This window comes from Eleutherodactylus coqui, chromosome 5 (assembly GCF_035609145.1).
Source record: "Eleutherodactylus coqui strain aEleCoq1 chromosome 5, aEleCoq1.hap1, whole genome shotgun sequence".
Lineage (NCBI taxonomy): Eukaryota > Metazoa > Chordata > Amphibia > Anura > Eleutherodactylidae > Eleutherodactylus > Eleutherodactylus coqui.
Window position 1 is genome coordinate 255,102,401 of NC_089841.1, and position 23,564 is coordinate 255,125,964.

At 45.5% G+C, this 23,564-nt stretch overlaps 1 protein-coding gene across 1 annotated transcript; it reads right to left on the minus strand.

Annotated features, from left to right (window-relative positions):
- Positions 1-6,150: 6,150 nt before the first annotated feature.
- Positions 6,151-10,521, minus strand: LOC136627097 (protein kinase C theta type-like). Its single transcript, XM_066602040.1, has 3 exons — positions 10,292-10,521; positions 10,073-10,201; positions 6,151-6,422 (listed from the first exon to the last, which is right to left on the minus strand). Exons 1-3 carry the CDS (start codon positions 10,445-10,447, stop codon positions 6,261-6,263), a joined length of 447 nt encoding a protein of 148 aa, XP_066458137.1. The 5' UTR covers positions 10,448-10,521; the 3' UTR covers positions 6,151-6,260.
- Between the last annotated feature and the right edge of the window lie 13,043 nt (positions 10,522-23,564).

Consider the following 23,564-nt stretch of genomic DNA (forward strand, 5'->3'; position numbering starts at 1 on the left):
ATACCGTTGTCCCTCTTTCACGTCTTGTTCTTAGGCAGTGCAGGAGTTGATGTGAACACTAAGGTTGTATTTGTTCCTGCCGTTTTTTAGTTCCGGTGGTTATGTGCATTCAGCTTATAGAATATACAACAGGGGGATAAATGTCTTCTAGGAGGCAAACACTTCTGTATGGTATCCTGCAGCATATCGCTCCAGATTTGCTGTAACTGATCCTCTGGATTGTGCCAAGTCACAGACTATTGAAGTTGGTGTCCCAGATGATCCCATACATGTTCTATTAGTGATAATTCTGACGCTCCACAGCAAAGGCAGGACTGCGGCGCTCACCCCTAGGTTTACACACAGAAACATTAGTGCCCAAACTAAAGCTGAATTCGTGAATGAAGACAACCCGGTTCCACTCCGTAGCATCCAGAGGTGATGGTGAGTGACAGTCAAAGGCCTTAGAAGTAATGGGCACTCTGAGACCAAATGTGCCTCAGTTAAGTGCCTGAAAATGGTTCTGACAGATACAAAAGACTACAACGGTGGCGCCACCTGTCTCTAGATGGTGGACAATGAAACAATTAGAGCTCTTTATGTTTGTCAGATGATCAGAAGACCCTTTTATCTTGTGTGCCCTCACGCATCCACTGGTCCCCAACACCTCCTAACAGTCTGGTCAGATGCTCCTCTCTACTGGTGGTCTGTAGGGGCGTCCTGAGCCCAGTCACCTTGTGCGCCCTCACACATCCACTGGTCCCCAACAGCTCCTAACAGTCTGGTCAGACGCTCCTCTCTACTGGTGGTCTGTAGGGGGCGTCCTGAGCCCGGTCACCTTGTGTGCCCCCACACATCCACTGGTCCCAACACCTCCTAACAGTCTGTTTAGAACGGCCGAGGTGCCGGCAATTCGTCGATACGACCATCTAGCTTCTCACATTCCAATAATAAAACCCCTTCTCAAACTCTGTTAACTGGGCCAAATCTCTTTGTTGCATTGTAGAGGCGTCTAGTGGTCAACACAAGTAGAAGAAGAGGTCACTACAGATAAGGAGCCTCTGACAGTCTTTTTGAAGGTCATGGGTGGAACCACTTTTAGGGCCTCAAATGTAACTATATGCCAAGTTTTGCAGCAAATTGACAACTTCTTCTAGGGGCTAGATTTTTTTTTACAAAGAGTATATATAGGATCATCTAGAGTGGGTAATTTCCCAAAATAAGGTCAAAATGTCCTAAATAGATAATTTTGACAGGCAATGTCCTATCCATAGGGATAATTCCTTTAAGATTGACTACATATTTAGCTCATATAAAATCCAGCATGACAAGCTATGTTATCAATCAGCAGTTGTTACCGCAGATTACCTGCTCCTAAGGCCAAAGTCAGACGAGTGTGGTTTACACTCTGCTAAGCAACATGTAAACCACGCTGCTGTCATCCTGAAAACATAGCATGACCGGGTGGCTTCTAGTTTTGTGAAGCATGGTGCAAGCAGCCTGCTTCCACGGCTCTCTTAGTAGCCTATGGTATGCACCCCAGACAGCGTACACCATGGAGCTGACAGGTGAATCAGCACTGGCTGTCTGTTCTTTTTTAGAAGCGTAGATCCTGCACTTCTAAAAAGGGTCTGTGTCAGCGCTTCCATAGCAACCTATTGTTTCTTATAGCAGTGTGGTTTACATGTTGCTGTAGCAGTGTGTAAACCACGCTTGTCTGACCGAGCCCTTTGAGGGCACTTATTATATTAGCTCACTATCAAGCTGATTACAACATAAACTATCTAATTCTAAACCTAACCTCTTACCATCACTGCCAGTTTTGGCGTTTACATCACAGCAATTGCTTTCTCAATTTTGCCGTCCATTACTGTTTTGTTATTTTTCCGTTGACGGTCCTATGAGGCTTTGTTTTTTGCAGAATAGAAAAATTCCGTGAAGTCTTTCTTGGAGTGAAAAACACATCTCATTTTTTCTAAATAAACACCTTCACGGTAGAAATGATGTAACTTATTTATTCAGCAAGCTGATACAATTATGGCGATACCAAATAGTAACATTTTTTATATTTTAATACCTGCGCATAATAAATGTACTTCAAAAAAATTGTCATTGATTTTTACATATTGCTATATCCAAAGACCGAAAACAGTTTTATTTTTCCATTGACAGAGCTGGTTTGTTTTTTGCAGAAGCTGTAGTTTTCAGTCAGGGTTATATATGACATTTTGATCACTTGTCACTTTTTTTGCTTTTTTACTGTCACCTCCAAAAAATTGAATGACAAGTAGAGATGAGGGAGCATACTCGTTAAGGACAAATATTCGAGCGAGTATTGTCCTTTTCGAGTATCTGCCTGCCTATTTGTCCATAACGAGCATGCTCGCTCATCTCTACTTGTCATTCAATTTTTTGGAGGTGACAGTAAAAAAGCAAAAAAAAATAAAAATCAGCTATTCTCCTGTTGTACTTTAGGTTGTTGTTTTTTTTGTCGCTGTGAGTTAGGCCTTATTCATGCGACCATGGGGCTAATTTAGCTGCATTAAAAAATCACAAGCATCTGAAGCCTTGGATTCCAATGTAATCATTCAGATGAGCGATTTTTACCCGCATAAAAACATCAGGGCGCCGGGAATAACAGGACATTGGCGACCGAAAACGGCAACCGATTTTATACGGTGCGTGAAAAGATAGGTCTTGACCTATCTTTCGCCGAGATATTCTGGAGGTTCTCATAGGCTTCTATGGAAGCTGAAAAAGAAAGGGAAGGGGAGGGAGTTTTATAACGTCCAACACCAGGAAAAGAAAACAGCTGCCTCTAGTTAACCATTAAAATCATTCTGAGGATCTCCCCACTGCAGCATATATTTTGGCTGATACGCTGCAGCTGCCTGTGTGAATGGACGAGAAAATGCTAATTTTGATTGGGACTTCATCACAACGTTTTTCTTTTCACGCAATTTTTTGCAGTGATGCGGCGAGCATAAAAGTGCATACGGTCATAGAATCCTGGAATGGTAGAGTTGGAAGGGACCTTCAGGGTCATCGGGTCCAACCCCCTGCTCAGTGCAGGATTCACTAAATCATCCCAGACAGATATTGGTCCAGCCTTTGTTTGAAGACTTCCATTGAAGGAGAACTCACCACCTCCCATGGCAACCTGTTCCACTCATTGATCCCCCTCACTGTCTAATATCTAATCTGTGTCTCTTCCCTTTCAGTTTTATCCCATTACTTCTAGTCTTTCCTTGTGCAATCCATAGCAATCTGAATAATGCTGAGCTCACACGGCCGTAGGTGGAATCCACTTGCGGAGACCTGCAGCAGATCCCAGCTGATCACGTGACCGAGGACCGCATACAGCGGCCCCGGTGACATCTCCCTGTATGTTAAGGAATCATATAATGGTAGAGTTGGAAAGGACCTCCAGGGTCATCTGGTCCAACCCCCAGCCCAGTTGCAGGATTCACTAAATCTTCCCAGTCAGATGTCTGCCCAGCCTTTGTTTGAACACTTCCATTTAGGGAGAACTCACCACCTCCTGTAGTAACCTGTGCCATTCATTAATCACCCTCACTGTCAGAAAGTTTTTCTAATATCTAATCTGTGTCTCCTCCCTTTCAGTTTCATCTCATTGCTTCTAGTCTTTCCTGGTACAAATGAGAATAAGGCTGATCCGTCTGCACTGTGATATTTGTAGACAGCTATTAAGTCTCCTCTCAGCCTTCTTGTTTGCAAGCTAAACATTCCCAGATCCTTTAACCATTCTTCATAGGACATGATTTGCAGACCGCTCACCATCTTGGTAACTCTTCTCTGCACTTGCTCCAGTTTGTCTATGTCATCTGGAGACAGTATTCCAGATGAGGTCTGACTATATTTCCCCCTCTTTCCGTTTGATAAACATATTTTTCTTCCTTTAACATGTGTACAAGTTCTGTGTTCGTCCATCTTGGTCTCTTTAAATGCTCCCCAATCTTCCTTCTTCTAGGGATTGTTAACGATTGTGCTTTGAGAGTCTCATTTCACAATATTTCCCAACCTACTTAGTCATTTCTGTCCTTAAGAACATCCAGCCATTGGATTCTTCCTACCCTCTTTCTGAGTTCAATAAAACCTTTCTGAAATCCAACCTTGAGGTCTGAGTTTTTCCAGGTCTTCAACCCCTTTTTATCCAAAATTCAAGGATAACATGATCACTGCCTCCTAAGGTCCCAGCCACCCGTACTTCCTCAACCATTCCCTCCCTGTTGGTAAGAATTAGGTTCAAGGTAGTCCCTTGTTTTCTATTCTACCTTTGGAAGATAAAGTTGTCAGCAAGAGCGAATAAGAATTTGTTGGATCCATTACTTTTACCTGAGAGAGATTCCCAACAAATGTCTGGATAGTTATAATCTCCCATGATCACTATGTTGGGCTTTTTTGAGAGCTTGGCCATCTGATGTAGAAAGAGTTCCTCCATATCTTCTGCTTGTCCAGGCAGCCTATAGTAAATGCCTACAATGGTGTCCTTTCTGTTGTTCTCTCTTTGTATTCCTACCCAAACAGCTTGAAGCTTGAATCTCTGTGGAGATGAATGTTTTCCTAACATACAATGCAATACCTCCTCCCCTTTTTAATAAGGTCTATTTCTTACTTGTCATATGAAGGAGGCCTTATACAGTAAAGCCGGTGGCACACGGGTGTATTTGCACACACAATATACAGATTATAGAACCTATTGATTTCAATGGGTTTGTTCACCACCATGTATTTTTCCTAAGGATTTTAGTCGAAGAAAAAAACAGCGCACCATGCTCTATTCTCCTGCACATGTGCACAGCAAAAGGTCTCATAGAAGTAAAATAGAGGGTACATAAATGCACGCGAAATATGCTAGGAGATGCGTGAAACACTGCGGGATTGTGCAGGAAACAGAACACATCTGGAACGCAGGCAGAAAAAAGCATCGTTCATTCTGTAGGAACACTACACTGGTGCACATAGGCTTATATGACGCTGGCATAAATGACATCTTCGCTGCATCCTGTGGTCAGTAGGATTACATTTGTATCCAATTTATATAGTTTTGTTACATTTTATTACTTTTGCACAATAAAAACAATTTAAAAATGGTGTCACTGCATTCAAAGAGCCGGAACATTTGTATTTTTCTGTCTACAGAGCTGGACCAATGACCGACTACTATAATTGGCCCAAATATAAAAGCAAACAATTACAATAAAAGGTCCGGCCTCCTCCACCCCTTAATAGCCGGCCATCCCTCACCTTATTTCCCTTTCACTGGTGACAAAACCATGAGATGTCAGAGGAGAGGGAGAAGTATAAAATTCCCCTCAGCGGTAATCACCAGTAAATGTAATTGTATTCTTAATATCTTATGGAGTATAGATATAGTGTAACACTATACATGTAGTACCGTAGTATCTTATTCTGAGCATGTGGTGCGCCCGGTATGGTCCGGCACATCCTAATGCCAAACAGTTATATTCCTGGAAACAAATTTTATATTAATTAAAAAAAAAAAAAAAAAAAGGTCCGGCCTCCTCCACCCCTTAATAGCCGGCCATCTCTCACCTTATTTCCCCGTCGCCGGTGACAAAACTAAACAATGTCATAGAAGAGGGAGAAATATGAAATTACACTCACCGGTAGTCAGCGGTAAATGTAATTGTAGCATTAATATCTTATGAAGTATATGTATACGGTGACACTATACATAGAGTATCATAATATCATCCTATATTGGGCATGTGGTGCGTCTGACATGGTCAGGCACATCCTAATACCATACAGAAAAAGAAAAAAAAAAAGGGTCCGGCCTCCTCCACCCCTTAATAGCCGGTCATCTCTCACCTTATTTCCCCGTCATCGATGACAATACTAATAGATGTCATAGAGGAGGGGGAAATATAAAATTACACTCACCAGTAGTCACTGGTAAATGTAATTGTATTTTTAGTCACTTATGGAGTATATATAAAGTGTAACACTACATATATAGTACCATAACATCAACGCACTCTGGGCATGCGGTGCGCCTGACATGGTCAGGCACATCCTCACGCCATACATAATAAAAGAAAAAAAAAAGGTATACCACCTGTATGCCAGATGTAGACATTCTGGCAGTAATCATCCAGCTTGGTCTGATGGAATTGCTGGGCTGCTCCTGATGACATCATCAGTGCTCTTCTGCTTCTCTTAATGGTCTTCTGCTCTTGATGGTCTTCTTCTCTTGATGGTCTTCTTGGGGCTTATGAGATCTGGCTCTGATGATCTTAAAGAGCCGGTGTACTGTCCAGGGTTTTCCAGTTAGTGCTGACAAATGAAAACCCTGTGAATAAGGCCTGGTGGTCTGCCGATATGGCCGAGTGGTGGGCTTCTGCTGCCTCAATCCTCTCGAGATTAAATGGTCGGGAACCGCGCCGGATGTTGTTAGACTATAAGAAGAGGAAGCATAGGGATTTAGCTGGTATTATAACTTCTCATGACAGCACTGGATTACAGTTCAAAAGAAAAAACTAATGCCTATATAAAAATTTATCACCCTAAGGGCAAAGTCAGACAATCGTTTTTTTGTTTGCGCCTATGTGCGCAAAAAAAGGCACATCTGATAGAGCCATTGGCTCCCTATGATTTGTTCCTATGTCCGTCTTTTACAGGCGCAAAATACTCACACTTGTAAAAGATAGGACATACGTGCGCTGGGAAGGTCTGTGCGGCGCGGAAAGATTCCCCACGTTGAGTCCCCTTATCACTGAACACTGATAGCACTGTCAAAGTGTTCAGTGACAAGGGGACTCCCTGTGGGGATGAAGCTGTCACAGCTGGGGCAAAGGACCATGATGCCATCCTATTGCTTTCAATGGGGCTGTTGCTACTGCTGCTGGCCCCATTGAAAGCAATGCGATGCGGTCAACCCCTGCAGTGGCTTTCGGGGAAGGGCTTGAAATAGAGGCTGCTGTAAAAAAAAAAATATATATATATATACATACATCAACTCTCTGCTGCTGTGCAGCTCCTGGCGCATGTTTTTGCTGACTGCCGACACTGCTCTGGAGCACTTTCAGCTGGCCGGGGATTTAAAAATCCTCGCCTCCAAAAGAGGTGTGTCTGATTGGCTGAGTGTTCAGCCAATCAGAGGCAGCGTCATTGAAAGCAATGGGCATGGAGCTACAGTCAGGTACATTTTGCACATGCATGCAACCCTTTTTTTTGCGCAAAAAGGACGCTTGTCTGACTGAGCCCTAAGGCCAAATGCAGATGTCCGGGGAGAAATCCGACTGTGAGATCTCGTAATGGAATCAGACCTTGTTCCCCAGCGGTGACCCCTGGCTTACCTGTCCGCTGTCTTCTTTCTGCGCTGCAGATGTGCCGGCTGGTGTGCCGCCACACATGCGCAGTGCAGAGCTGTTGCACCGGTGATGATGCAGATCTGTGGCAACTCGCTGCGGGATGGACAGCTTCCATTGACTGCAATGGAATTCGTCCGTGCGAGCCTCACACTAGAATAGGACATGCTGCAATTTTTCCCCCGGCAGCAGAAAATCACAGTTTATTTTCGCTTGTGGGCATGGAAAAGTGTTTTGCTTAGCATGTCTATGGGCAGTATTTGCTCCAGATCCTGCAGTGTAAATACACCCGTGGGCATTGGGCCTAAGACTACTCGCACACGGACAAATTTAAACTTGTGTCTCAGATTATTACATAGAACTCACATCAGCCGGCACACAGACACATCATCCATGCGCTGTCCGATGTGCGGGACATCACACATTATCATGTGCTGCAGATTTTTTTCCCCATGAACTATTCATTCGAGTAGAAACAAATCCCCTGTAAATATACCCGGTCCAATCAATCTGTTTACTTTCTGTCCAACTTTCTAACCAAAAAATCAGTTCGAAAGTCAGATGGAAAAAACTCCAGTTTGAAAGTGGCCTAAATCAGGTTACTGTAAGTTATCACTGATAGTCACAGAAATTCAAGTGTTCTTACTAAACAATATTACAACCTAAACATTCAAGACATATACAGTATATAGACCAAGGAAGCTCATAAAGGTGATATTAGGGCTACAGCCCACGTCTAGCACCATAGTGAGGCTTAGACATATACAGTATGTACACCAAGGAAGCTCATAAAGGTGATATTAGGGCTACAGCCCATGTCTAGCACCATAGTAAGGCTTAGACATATACAGTATATAGACCAAGGAAGCTCATAAAGGTGATATTAGGGCTACAGCCCACGTCTAGCACCATAGTGAGGCCTAGACATATACAGTATATACACCAAGGAAGCTCATAAAGGTGATATTAGGGCTACAGCCCACGTCTAGCACCATAGTGAGGCTTAGACATATACAGTATATACACCAAGAAAGCTCATAAAGGTGATATTAGGGCTACAGCCGACGTCTAGCACCATAGTGAGGCTTAGACATATACAGTATATAGACCAAGGAAGCTCATAAAGGTGATATTAGGGCTACAGCCGACATCTAGCACCATAGTGAGGCATAGACATATACAGTATATACACCAAGGAAGCTCATAAAGGTGATATTAGGGTTACAGCCCACGTCTAGCACCATAGTGAGGCATAGACATATACAGTATATACACCAAGGAAGCTCATAAAGGTGATATTAGGGCTACAGCCCACGTCTAGCAGCATAGTGAGGCATAGACATATACAGTATATACACCAAGGAAGCTCATAAAGGTGATATTAGGGCTACAGCCCACGTGTAGGACCATAGTGAGGCATAGACATATACAGTATATAGACCAAGGAAGCTCATAAAGGTGATATTAGGGCTACAGCCAATGTCTAGCACCATAGTGAGGCTTAGACATATACAGTATATAGACCAAGGAAGCTCATAAAGGTGATATTAGGGCTACAGACATGTCTAGCACCATAGTGAGGCATAGACATATACAGTATATACACCATGGAAGCTCATAAAGGTGATATTAGGGCGGCAGCCCATGTCTAGCCCCATAGTGAGGCTTAGATATATACAGTATATAGACCAAGGAAGCTCATAAAGGTGATATTAGAGCTACAGCCCACGTCTAGCACCATAGTGCGGCTTAGACATATACAGTATATACTACAAGGAAGCTCATAAAGGTGATATTAGGGCTATAGCCATGTCTAGCACCATAGTGAGGCATAGACATATACAGTATATAGACCAAGGAAGCTCATAAAGGTGATATTAGGGCTACAGCCCACGTCTAGCACCATAGTGAGGCATAGACATATACAGTATATAGACCAAGGAAGCTCATAAAGGTGATATTAGGGCTACAGCCCACGTCTAGCACCATAGTGAGGCATAGACATATACAGTATATACACTAAGGAAGCTCATAAAGGTGATATTAGGGCTACAGCCCATGTCTAGCACTATAGTGAGGCATAGACATATACAGTATATAGACCAAGGAAGCTCATAAAGGTGATATTAGGGTGACAGCCCATGTCTAGCCCCATAGTGAGGCTTAGATATATACAGTATATAGACCAAGGAAGCTTATAAAGGTGATATTAGGGCTACAGCCCACGTCTAGCACCATAGTGTGGCTTAGACATATACAGTATATACTACAAGGAAGCTCATAAAGGTGATATTAGGGCTACAGCCCATGTCTAGCACCATAGTGAGGCTTAGACATATACAGTATATACACCAAGGAAGCTCATAAAGGTGATATTAGGGCTACAGCCCACGTCTAGCACCATAGTGAGGCAAAGACATATACAGTATATACACAAAGGAAGCTCATAAAGGTGATATTAGGGCTACAGCCCACGTCTAGCACCATAGTGAGGCTTAGACATATACAGTATATAGACCAAGGAAGCTCATAAAGGTGATATTAGGGCTACAGCCCATGTCTAGCACCATAGTGAGGCCTAGACATATACAGTATATACACCAAGGAAGCTCATAAAGGTGATATTAGGGCTACAGCCCATGTCTAGCACCATAGTGAGGCATAGACATCTCCCATTAGTACTACTATGACGTTATAACATACCAAGCTCAACCAATACAATTTCTGCCCATACTTACTGGTACAGGGATGTGTGGTGGTCGCATCTGCAGGGCTTGCACCATGTCCCAATTGATATGCTGGAAAAACCTCTGGGCTCTGATGTCACCGTGGACCCCTAAGCGCGTCGTAGGATCTTCCCGGAGGAGCTAAAAAGGAAAAAAATGTAATCTAGTGCTTTGAACTATTATTACTGTCCTGGTCTAGTATAACATGTATTACATAGAGAATATATTCACCTTCTTGATGATGTTCTTCGCCTCGATGTTGGAGGCATTAAATCGTCCTCGATGATACTTGGACCTGCTGGTAACCATGATATTTAGAATGATACCTAAGGCATACCAGTCGATGGCAGCATTGTACTCCTCCCCGCTCAGCATCTCAGGAGCCATGAAGCCCGGTGTTCCAGCATATCCAGAGGCTGTGCGGTCTCCATAGATGTCCTCGAGGGCCAACCCGAAGTCTGCGATCTTTAGATGGCCCGCTGAAGTCACCAGGATGTTATCCGGCTTGAGATCTCTGTGAAGTAGAGGAAACAATGGTTTATTCCCATTCATACTGCTAAGAGAGAATCTGTCCCATTAGCTGATTTACTTGATAAATATATGAAGATGTTACTTAATGTGCGCACAAACATCCAGAATTAATATATCTAAGTATGTTTTATATCAGATTCCAAACCATCTACTATAATATAATCTGGGATTACAGACCCGGCCTGAGTCCATTACACCTAAAAAAGACAAGAATATATTTACCGGTGGACGATGCCCTTCGCATGCAGGTGTTGGATACCGCATACAAGTTCTGCTGCGTAGAAACTGGCACGAAGGGAAGAGAAGACAATTAGTATCTGGAGGCTGACAGAAAGCTCTGAAAAACACATAGTACAGAAGAGCAGAAGATCCACCATGTGAGGTTATTACTATAGACTGCAGGGATCACACATCTCATTCTTCATGCTACATGTTCTCTAATCCTATCTTATTCCGCATACTACAAACATGGGGATAAGGACTCCTGCACAGGGCAGCGCCATATGTGTGTGTGTTATAGATCAGTGGGCTCTCTGTGCGACACCCTATAGAGCCTCGAGAAGATATATCATCCACCGGAGCAATGCAATATAATGTTACATGCGGTGGAGCATGGAACTATTTTTTTTCTTTTTGCAGATTAATGGCCGCCAAACAGTGCCGATATACAAGAACAGCCATTTCCCTGCTTTAGGTGCAGTCCTATGCAAGCACTGTGTGACTTAGAGTTATGTATAAGAGATGCTGCTATTGCAATGTGAGATCCATGATATACAGGTACAGACCATATAGAAAGTAATAAGCCTAGAATTGGATAAAAGTCTTTTTACAAAGTGTTTCAGTACTAACATCCACTGACATAACTATAGGGAATACGGTTGCACCCGGCCTAGGAGCCTTAGGAGCCTATAAAGATTCTCTTCTCCATATAGGGAGCCTAGTACTATGAATAAAGCATTATAGTTGTGGGCCCTGTTACAGGTTTTACATTGGGGCCCAGGAGCTTTAAGTTACGCCTCTGCGTTAAGGGGTTAAGAGAAGTTGGGTGGCCCAAGGTAAACTTTTGCACCCGGGCCCATGAGCCTTTAGCTACGCCCCTGCTAACATCCTATAAATGGAGAGTATAGTTGCAGCTTCTGAGTATAACACTCTATTCTATGTACAGTCCCTTAATGAATGGAGTCCATCATTGGAGCTTGTATGTGGGCAGTAAGGCTAACAATCTAAAGGTTCCTTTACACAGGACTACTATAGGTTGCATAAGCGCCCAACAGCAATTCCATGAACAGCCGCCCAACTATCGCTCCTGTGCTTTACAAGGAGTGATAGTCGTTCTGTGAATGGAGGCTGAGTGGTTGAAGAGCATGCTGACCCGCCGCCTCCATTCACAGTAAACAGGCAGTCATGCATTGTTGAACGATTGCCGGTTTACACGGCCGATAGTCGCTGGGTTTTTAGTTCTGCTAAGTGACTCTGACCAGTGATCGATTTCTCGCTCCATACCCAGTACACGGGACGGCTATTGCTTGAATTTGCTGCTTCCAGCGATAATTGCCCCATGTAAGGGTAACTTCACTCATGTACTGTCCTCTTCATGTATAACCTACAGGGAGATGTTTATTAGCTTACGACTACATTACCGTGCACAGGGGCTGTCGAGACACCCCTTCCGCTGTAGAAGTTCATCGAAGTCTCCGCAGTTGATGTACTCCATTCCGAGCAGCACCAGGTCCTGCCATACAGAAGAGCGATACAAGAATGTGAATGTCTAGGATCAAGCTAACTCAGTAAAATACAAAAAAAAAATTATACCAGCACGCCAGTGTTTGGAAGATAACAGGCAGAGAGTGTAACTGTTTATATGAAGATCTAGTTGTACAGTATATGTTATTTACTTCACAGGGATGCTTGTTGAAAAACACTAGAGATGAGCGAGCACCAAAATGCTCAGGTGCTCGTTACTCGAGTCGAACTTTCAGTGATGCTCGAGAGTTCGTTTCGAGTAACGAACCCCATTGAAGTCAATGGGCAACTCGAGCATTTTTGTATATCGCCGATGCTCGCTAAGGTTTTCATTTGTGAAAACCTGGGAAATTCAAGAAAGTGAAGGGAACGACACAGCAACGGATAGGGCAGGCGAGGGGCTACATGGTGGGCTGCATCTCAAGTTCCCAAGTCCGACTATTAAGCCACAATAGTGGCAAGAGTGAGACCCTCCCCCCCCCACTGTCAGCATAAAGATCGTTCTCCTCTGCCACAGCTGTAACAGCTGTGGCAGAGAAGAACAATGTTAGCCCATTGAATTCAATGGAGCCGGCAATACAGCCGGCTCCATTAAAAGCAATGGGCTGCCGGCGATCGCGGGATGAATTGTCGGGAAGGGCTTAAATATATAAGCCCTTCCCTGCAATTCATCCAGAAATGTGTAAAAATTTAAAAAAAATATACTCACCTTGTCTCGGCAGAACGATGTTAGCCCATTGAATTCAATGGAGCCGGCAATACAGCTGGCTCCATTGAAAGCAATGGGCTGCCGGCGATCGCGGGATGAATTGTCGGGAAGGGCTTAAATATATAAGCCCTTCCCTGCAATTCATCCAGAAATGTGTAAAAATTTTAAAAAAATATACTCACCTTGTCTCGGCAGAACGATGTTAGCCCATTGAATTCAATGGAGCCGGCAATACAGCTGGCTCCATTGAAAGCAATGGGCTGCCGGCGATCGCGGGATGAATTGTCGGGAAGGGGTTAAATATATAAGCCCTTCCCTGCAATTCATCCAGAAATGTGTAAAAATAAAAAATATATATATACTCACCTGGTCCCGGCAGACGGAGTTCAGTGCGGCCAGCGGCAGTCCTCCTGAACTGCTCTGAACAGCTGTGAGTAGTATTCAGCAGCCAGGGATTTAAAATACAGCATGCTGAGGGGTAGGGGTAGGCCTAAAGGACGTGGATGCGGGTGAGGACGCGGAGGTCCAAGTCAGGGTGTGGGCACAGGCCGAGCCAGTGCGGTGGCCAGGGGTAGAGGCAGGGCCAGACCGAATAATCCACCAACTGTTTCCCAAAGCGCCCCCTAGTGCCATGCCATCCTGCAGAGGCCGAGGTGCTCTAAGGTGTGGCAGTTTTTCACAGAGACGCCTGACGACAGACGAACAGTGGTTTGCAACCTTTGTCGCGCCAAGATCAGCTGGGGAGCCACCACCACCAGCATGCGCAGGCATATGATGGCCAAGCACCCCACAAGGTGGGACGAAGGCCGTTCACCGCCTCCGGTTTGCACCACTGCCTCTCCCCCTGTGCCCCAACCTGCCACTGAGATCCAACCCCCTCTGAGGACACAGGCACGAGTGCCTACCGGCCTGCACCCATACCCTCACCTCTGCTGTCCTCGGCCCCATCCAGCAATGTCTCTCAGCGCAGCGTCCAGACGTCGCTAGCGCAACTGTTTGAGCGCAAGTACGCCGCCACGCACCCGCACGCTCAAGCATTAAACGTGCACATAGCCAAATTGATCAGCCTGGAGATGCTGCCGTATAGGCTTGTGGAAACGGAGGCTTTCAAAAGCATGATGGCGGCGGCCCCGCGCTACTCGGTTCCCAGTCGCCACTACTTTTCCCGATGTGCCGTCCCAGCCCTGCATGACCACGTCTCCCGCAACATTGTACGCGCCCTCACCAACGCGGTTACTGCCAAGGTCCACTTAACAACGGACACCTGGACAAGCACAGGCGGGCAGGGCCACTATATCTCCCTGACGGCACATTGGGTGAATTTAGTGGAGGCTGGGACAGAGTCAGAGCCTGGGACCGCTCACGTCCTACCCACCCCCAGAACTGCGGGCCCCAGCTCGGTGCTGGTATCTGCGGCGGTGTATGCTTCCTCCACTAAACCACCCTCCTCCTCCTCCTCCTCCAACGCAACCTCTGTCTCGCAATCAAGATGTGTCAGCAGCAGCATGTCGCCAGCAGTCGGTGTCGCGCGGCGTGGCAGCACAGTGGTGGGCAAGCGTCAGCAGGCCGTGCTGAAACTACTCAGCTTAGGAGAGAAGAGGCCCACGGCCCACGAACTGCTGCAGGGTCTGACAGAGCAGACCGACCGCTGGCTTTCGCCGCTGAGCCTCCATCCGGGCATGGTTGTGTGTGACAACGGCCGTAACCTGGTGGCGGCTCTGCAGCTCGGCAGCCTCACGCACGTGCTATGCCTGGCCCATGTCTTTAATTTGGTGGTTCAGCGCTTTCTGAAAAGCTACCCACACTTGTCATACCTGCTCGGACGCTGCCACCCTGCGGACCCTGCAACATCGGTTTAATCTGCCAGTGCACCGACTACTGTGCGACGTGCCCACACGGTGGAACTCTACGCTCCACATGTTGGACAGACTCTATGAGCAGCGTAGAGCTATAGTGGAATACCAACTCCAACATGGGCGGCGTAGTGGGAGTCAGCCTCCTCAATTCTTTACAGAAGAGTGGGCCTGGTTGGCAGCCATCTGCCAGGTCCTTGGGAACTTTGAGGAGTCTACCCAGATGGTGAGCGGGGATGCTGCAATCATTAGCGTCACCATTCCTCTGCTATGCCTCTTGAGAAGTTCCCTGCAAAGCATAAAGGCAGACGCTTTGCACTCGGAAACGGAGGCGGGGGAAGACAGTATGTCGCTGGATAGTCATAGTACCCTCATGTCTATATCTCAGCGCGTTGAGGAGGAGGGGAGGAGCATGAGGAGGAGGGGGAAGAGACAGCTTGGCCCACTGCTGAGGGTACCCATGCTGCTTGCCTGTCATCCTTTCAGCGTGTATGGCCTGAGGAGGAGGAGGAGGATCCTGAAAGTGATCTTCCTAGTGAGGACAGCCATGTGTTGCGTACAGGTACCCTGGCACACATGGCTGACTTCATGTTAGGATGCCTTTCTCGAGACCCTGGCGTTACACGCATTCTGGCCACTACGGATTACTGGGTGTACACACTACTCGACCCACGGTATAAGGAGAACCTTTCCACTCTCATACCCGAAGAGGAAAGGGGTTCGAGAGTGATGCTATACCACAGGACCCTGGTGGACAAACTGATGGTAACATTCCCATCCGACAGCGCTAGTGGCAGAAGGTGCAGTTCCGAGGGCCAGGTAGCAGGGGAGGCGCAGAGATCAGGCAGCATGTGCAGCGCAGGCAGGGGAACATTCTCCAAGGCCTTTGCCAGCTTTATGGCTCCCCAGCAAGACTGTGTCACCGCTCCCCAGTCAAGGCTGAGTTGGCGGGAGCACTGTAAAAGGATGGTGAGGGAGTACGTAGCCGATCGCACGACCGTCCTCGGTGACGCCTCTGCCCCCTACAACTACTGGGTGTCGAAGCTGGACACGTGGCCTGAACTCGCACTGTATGCCCTGGAGGTGCTTGCTTGTCCTGCGGCTAGCGTCTTGTCAGAGAGGGTGTTTAGTGCGGCTGGGGGAATCATCACGGATAAGCGTACCCGCCTGTCAACCGACAGTGCCGACAGGCTTACACTCATCAAGATGAACAAAGCCTGGATTTCCCCAGACTTTTCTTCTCCACCAGCGGACAGCAGCAATACCTAAGAAATACGTAGGCTGCACCCGCGGATGGAAGCATCATTCTCTATCACCATCAAAAATGGGGACCTTTTTGCTTCATCAATCTGTGTATTCTATTCATCCTCCTCCTCCTGCTCCTCCTCCTGAAACCTGACGTAATCACGCCGAACGGGCAATTTTTCTTAGGCCCACAAGGCTCAGTCATATAATTTTTGTAAACAATTTTTATACGTTTCAATGCTCATTAAAGCGTTGAAACTTTCACCTGAACCAATTTTTATTTTAAGTGGGCTGCCTCCAGGCCTAGTTACAAATTAAGCCACATTAACCAAAGCGATTAATGGGTTTCACCTGCCCTCTTGGTTGGGCATGGGCAATTTTTCTGAGGTACATTAGTACTGTTGGTACACCAATTTTTTTGGGCCCTCGCCTACAGTGTAATCCAATTAATTTTTTGCCCACCTGCATTAAAGCTGACGTTACATCAGCTGTGCTGGGCACTGCAATGGGATATATTTATGTACCGCCAGTGGCTTCCTGGGACCCACCCATGCTGTCGGTCCACATGGACTTCCCATTAGGGAGATGTATGTGCCTGTGTATACTTATAAAAAACTCGAGCCTGACTGGGGCATGCAGTTTGGGCCGAAGCCCACCTGCATTTAATCTGATGTTAGCTCTGCTGTCCAGGGCACTGCAATGGGATACATTTATGTACAGCGGGTGGGTTCCAGGGAGCCACCCATGCTGTGGGTGCACACGGCATTCCCATTGCGGAGTTGTACCTGCCTGTGACTATTTATAAAAAAACGCAGTCTGACTGGGGCATGCAGACACCTTGACAGAATGAATAGTGTGTGGCACATAGGTTCCCCATTGCTATGCCCACGTGTGCAGCTCCTGATGGCGGTGGCACAGGATTATATTTCTCATTGCTTCTGTACAGTATTGTGGGCTATCGTCCTGCCCCTTTTAAAGAGGGTCGCTGCCTAGCCGTGCCAACCCTCTGCAGTGTGTGCCTGCGGTTCCTCCTCATGGCAGGCGCACTTATAAATAGACATGAGGGTGGTGTGGCATGAGTGCAGCTGAAGGCTGCGCAGGGACACTTTGGTGTGCGCTGTGGACACTGGGTCGTGCGGGGGGGGGGGGGGTTGGGCAGCATGTAACCCAGGAGAAGTGGCAGTGGAGTGTCATGCAGGCAGTGATTGTGCTTTGTTGGAGGTAGTGTGGTGCTTAGCTAAGGTATGCATTGCTAATGAGGGCTTTTCAGAAGTAAAAATTGTTGGGAGGGGGGGGCACTCTTGCCGCTATTGTGGCTTAATAGTGGGACCTGGGAACTTGAGATGCAGCCCAACATGTAGCCCCTCGCCTGCCCTATCCGTTGCTGTGTCGTTCCCATCACTTTCTTGAATTGCCCAGATTTTCACAAATGGAAACCTTAGTGAGCATCGGCGATATACAAAAATGCTCGGGTCGCCCATTGACTTCAATGGGGTTCGTTACTCGAAACGAACCCTCAAGCATCGCGAAAATTTCGTCTCGAGTAACGAGCACCCAAGCATTTTGGTGCTCGCTCATCTCTAATCATGGCCCACCTAGATGACATTGTAGCATGTGAGCTAGAATGCATGGAGAGGATTGTGCATCAGGAGTGGTGTTGAATAGCTCACTAATGTGTATGTGGGGATCGCTATATGATGGATGATATAGCGATCGAGAATAGAGCTGAATAGTTCACTAATATGTGTATAGGAATCGCTATATAATAAATGATATAGCGATCAGGGGAGCCTGTGTTAGACATTATGGTTTAACATAGTTGCCGTCACGTCAGTGGGCGTCAGTGGTGGCGCCGTTATTCAAGTTACCAAATGATTGCAGCGTCTTCATTCTATACAGACAGGAACTATTAGAGGTTGATCCAGGGATTATTCTGACTGCCATTATGGAGGCAGGAAGGAATTTTTCCCCCGAAAGGGCTAATTGGCTTCTGCCTCTTGGGGTTATTTGCCTTCCTCTGGATCAACAAGCCTGACCTAGATGGACCTTGTCTTCATTCAGCCTCACATACTATGTTACTATGTTATACAGAGGCCATTCTCAGTTATTTCTCCATCATAGATGTAGACTATATGACGATGGGGGGGATGGGACAGTTACATGTATGATGGATCAGTAAGCTTAGTACTGGTGATAATAAGGCTGCAGCCCGGCACCAGACACAGGAGAGGTGTAGCTTATACCTCATACAGCAGGCGTTCTCCATCTACTGAATATTCACTAATAATCTACATATAAGAATCATGTAGAAGAAATGATTTTTCACGTAGGTTTTCATGTTTGCATCATAGAGAAGACGCCATCTCAGTCGCAGTGGCATCCATAGACTATTTACAAACCGTTTGCCTACATTCACAGATTTTTTACACAAAACCCTTTTCCCTTTAACCCCTGAAGGACCGGCCACTTTTCATGTTTTTATTCTGACTTCTTCATCCCTATTTTCAATACATACATTTTTTTCGCCATATGAGGGCTTCTTATGTTGCGAGACGGGTTGTGTTTTATTGGTATCATTTAGTCTACTATATAATGTATTGGAACAGTTTTACATTTGTAAGTGTGGTGAAATGATAAAACACAATGATGCCATTATCCTGCAGATCTCACTTTGACACAACGTTATTCTGCGGGTCGGTACGATAACGGCGATTAGCAAGCTTATATAGTTTTTATTAAGTTTTACTACTTTTAACCTGGAATATTAAATTTTCGAAATTCTTGGCACCAGAGAGATATTAATTTAATTTCTTTTATGATAACCAAATTATACTGATCTTTCATTGGCTGCAGTTATCATGTGGTTTCCTGTAACATCATCTGTCACAACAATCACCGGGAATGCAGCGGGCTCCAGGGCTGGATCCCGGAGGCTGCAGAGGGGTAAGTATATCTCAATTTATTATTTTAATACAGGGGGTCTTATTGAAGAGGAGTTGTCCAGTAACTGGGCAACCCCTTTAATTTCAAGTGACACAAGCTGCCATTTATCATGCTATGTGAGAGACAGTTACAAACTAATTACAATGAGAGCAGCCTGTATTGTGGAGAACGGGGTTTGCAGACCCCCAGTTTTGGGGCCTGGTTGCAACAGCAACAATTCAATACCATGTTTTCCCCCCAAATAAGACTATCTTAAATTACTTTTTGCCCCCAAAGAAGCACAGGGTCTTCTTTTCGGGGGATGTCTTACTAATACTAACCTAGCAGCTGCTGTCTGGGTTCCTCCCGCTAGTTTGCAAAGTTCCATAGCTCCACCGGGCTTCCTGCACTCCTTGGCCGCTGACAGATCATCACTTCCTGTTTTCAGCGTTCATCATTCCCGCCTCCAGGAAGCGATGGCTCTGATTAGCTAGAGATCGCTGCTCTCAGCCAATCATTGCAGTGCTTGCTAAACCATCGTGACAGATGGTGAGTTCAGACGCTGCGGAATTGTTGCGAAATTTCAGCTACGGAATGTGCACCGACATTCCCCAACAATGTGCAGTACAATGTAAATGAAAGGGCTTTTAACAAACCCCATTCACTAACAATGGAAACAACCTGCAGTGGAGGATAGTCATGCAGCATGCGTCATCTGTCACAGGAAAGTCATGGATCTTCATTGTGGATCTCATTCAAGGCAATGAGTGACGTCCGCAGTGAAAATCGGCAGATTGACTCCACGATGTTTGCACGTACCCCTGTGGTTTGCTTCTATGTTTGTATATGTTTTTAAGTGGTTCAAAGTAGTCATAAATGTACCTTTGTCTGGAAAGCAAATTGTCCATGTAGAAGAAAGGGGCTGCCAGATGCAAGTTGTAGCACCCGCCGCTCCACCATCACGCGGTCCTCTCCTTCGGTAAGCAGGCTTCTCTTGGCGATGACTTTTACAGCAAACTTCTGCCGAGTAGAGTTGTCTTCTGCCAGCACCACCTAGAAAAACAGTCATTTATGAAGATTCTTTAAAGAGGACAAATAGAGCAAAAATCCTAAACTGATCTGAAGGTTGGATTCACAGTGCAGGTTTGCAGTGCGGATTCTTCAGCGCAGCTCCATAGCAATCTACAGTACAATGCATCTGGATGGAGATCTGTGTAACAGTAGGGAATTACATGTTATGTAGTAATATTAATGCTGTGTGCAGAGCAAGAAACATGTGAGGAGAAGACGCATTGTAGTTTCATCCTACTAACAGGGTCTCAGACAATGATCATGCAGCTTTGTCATCATCAGCCTCTTGTAGGATTCTACTATATTAGAAGTATCGCACGCGCTCTAGACTTTACATTGTGGACCGTTGGAGAAGCCAAAGTATAGAACCTCTTGTATCAGAACAATAAAGCAGAAGAGCCTGAACACATCACTTCAGTGTTTTGCGCTCTTCTCTGATGCATCGTATACATTATATATACGATTAGATATACCTGATGGATAAGGCTATGATACCCCTTGAATATCATCTAAATGAAGTCATTACTGTAACAATCCACAGATAAAAATCCATATGGAAAAATTAGCATGTTGTGGATTTTCAATCCTCATGTTTCAGAAATCTGTGAATTTTCTCCAGTTTTCACCCACTTAATGTGCTGTATACCGGGTGGATGCACCTGTGATTCCACTGTACAACCTGTTTCACATTCCAGGTACTGTATATGCCGTGTGCAGGCACATCCTAATGCCATATATACATGTGAAAGTCAGTCCGTCCAATAGTCCAATACATATTTCAGCCCCATTTTTGGTGGTATTCTCAATATAATAAGTGTGCTATAATGCAAATATTTGTTAACCCCTTAAAAGCGTTGTCGGGGAGTTTTACTATTAGTAGAAGCGCAGATAGCGCTGTGAACATTGTAGCAGCCTGGGATGGTACTGCAGACAGTGTATTCAGTGGGAGCTTTGCCTGCAGTACCAACCCAGGCCTCTGCATTATGGGCAGCGCTGTCTGCTTCCTGCACTGCCAGCAGGCCCAGTCGTTAGCTGTATTTACTGCATAGCAGGAGTTTGGGGTTTATATTATGTCTGTATAACTTTTTATTCATGTATTTTTTGGGGGGTGAGACCTAGAAATGTCACCATTTTTGGGGGGTTTTGTTTTTACAGACTTTACCATGCAGCATAAATCGCTTGAGAACATTATACTCCAGATCAGCACAATTAGATCAATACCAAATTTATTCAGTCTTAATGTTTTACTACTTTTGTAAAGAGGGGCATACATTGAACTCACAGGGCCCCACAGCAAAACTCAGAATTGAATTAGGGACAGCATATCTATAACAGCGGCTCAGCTCTAGTATACCTCTAATACAATCATATCATAGAGATGCTAGATTCTACACTGTGATAGTGATTACAGTGCTGTTACCTCCAGTGATCACATGTGACATCTCCTCTGATTGATGATTTCTGGTTTCCTTTTTGTTCTTTGTCTGGGCCCAGAATTCCATGAAGATTTCTTCTTGCCAAGATTCATCCCTGCACATTCCCCATCCTACCACTAGCTCTCACTATCGCTCCATAGTATTGGTGTCTCCTCTGTGGCCCCAGAAAGTACCGCTGTGCCCTCTCTGTGTCCCTACAGACTACTGGTGTCCCCTCTCTGTGTCCCTACAGACTACTGCTGTCCCCTCTGCGGTGCCACAAACTACTGATGTCCCTTCTGTGTCTTCCCTTTCCCCTTAATGTCCGACTAACAGGTGCAGCATAAATCTCTTTGTAACCTGCTGGTAGGGGGCGCTGCTCTCTCAGGCTTCTTATACACAGCTGAGTGTGATCTCGGGTTGTGAAACCCAGACTGATATCGCGCTCATCAACCTGTGATTCACCCACGGATACGAGGCATTTTTCTTTAAAACGCCTCCCATCACTTCAGGAAGAGTGCAGGAAGGAGGTGGAGAGGAGAAGGCGGCTTCTACACTGATGGATCCAGACCAGCAGGAATGTAAGTTCCAGACTTGTGAAGGGGAAGGGATGTCCGCAGAGGGACAGGCGGCGGGTCCTACACAACCCGTAGCAGTGACATCGTCTGCTTACATTGGAGACACATCATTGTTTTCAGACCAGAATTACTTATTTAAAACAATATAAATAATTTTATGAGAATTCCTACATTCAAAAAACTATCACATTTTTATTTTTTAACAGTCGGCTGTTTTTTAGGACAAGCTGCAGTTTTTAATGATATAATTTTTTGGTTCATAGATCTATTTGATCGCTTTTTCCCATTTTATATAAGTTGTGATGTACAAAACTACCCATATTGGGCAATTATTTTATATTTTATTCGGCGTTCACTATGCCAGTTTAACTTTCTTTTATTGAAATTATTATGAATGCATCAATACCAATACTATTGGTAAGTTTTTTAAAATAATAAGAGACAAAAGGGGAGGAGCTACATTTTTATTTTACTTTTTTTTACACTTTTTACATTTGCTCTTTCTGAGACATGAACTCACCAGCTTTGAGCGCTGATAGAACGCACAGCAAGCCTTCAGTATTGCCATGTATTCTACAGGCCTAATAGACCCTACCACTGGCAGGGCATAAATGGCTGACTTGGAGGTCATTGTTTGGCTTCTGGGTGCCATAGCAACCGATCCGAACCTTGTGATGGCATAACGGGGGTCCGATGTGTGCCAGAGGAAGCCTCCTTCCCTGTCAGTCACACTGACCGCGGCATCTAAATGTTTAAACTGACAAGATTGAAACTAGCTCTATTCTTGGCAGTCAGTGCAAAAGCCCATCTGACTGCTGACAGCTCAGCTCCGATTATACCACAAATGGCACATGCATGGGAATAAAACCTGTTAGTCACCATGGTCAAACTGTACATGTGTGGCCACTAAAGGGTTAACAATAGATTTTGGAACAGGTTATAAACAGAGAAGAGCGAGCATCCTCGGATAAAGCAGTTACTTGAGCGAGCATCACTCTTCTTGAGTAACTGCTTACTGGTCCGAGCAGGCTTGGGGGGGGAGGGGTGATGAACGGGGGGGGGGGGGGGGCGAGTGAGAGAGATCTCTCGGACCAGTTAGCAGTTACTCAAGAAGAGCGATGCTCGCTCAAGTAACTGCTTTATCTGAGCGTGCTCGCTCATCTCTAGATATGAATATTAGTGGAAAACAGGAAAACCAGAAATGGTCAAGAGAAATCACACTGGCACGTTCATGTCAGGAATGCTAACCACACTATATAGATATGTTATAGTGTGATTCATATAGAACCATTGTAGTGGTAGGCGTATATTAATACTTGCCAGTTGGCCTGAAATGTTTAAGAGAATCTAGGAAGAGAAGGCAAATCACCCGGGCACCGAACCTATAAATTACACTCGCCTCTCTCCCTCTGCACCCCTCTTCATTGTTGGGCATTG

What these genes read in the sequence shown, in the direction of transcription:
- LOC136627097 (XM_066602040.1), bottom strand. Translation starts at nt 10,447, where the DNA reads ATGGCTCCTGAGATGCTGAGCGGGGAGGAGTACAATGCTGCCATCGAC. An exon ending in CGAAGAACATCATCAAGAAG is followed by an intron (nt 10,202 to 10,291) that starts GTGAATATATTC and finishes TTTCCTTTTTAG; the next exon opens with CTCCTCCGGGAAGATCCTAC. An exon ending in CACCACACATCCCTGTACCA is followed by an intron (nt 6,423 to 10,072) that starts GTAAGTATGGGC and finishes CTCTTCTTATAG; the next exon opens with TCTAACAACATCCGGCGCGG.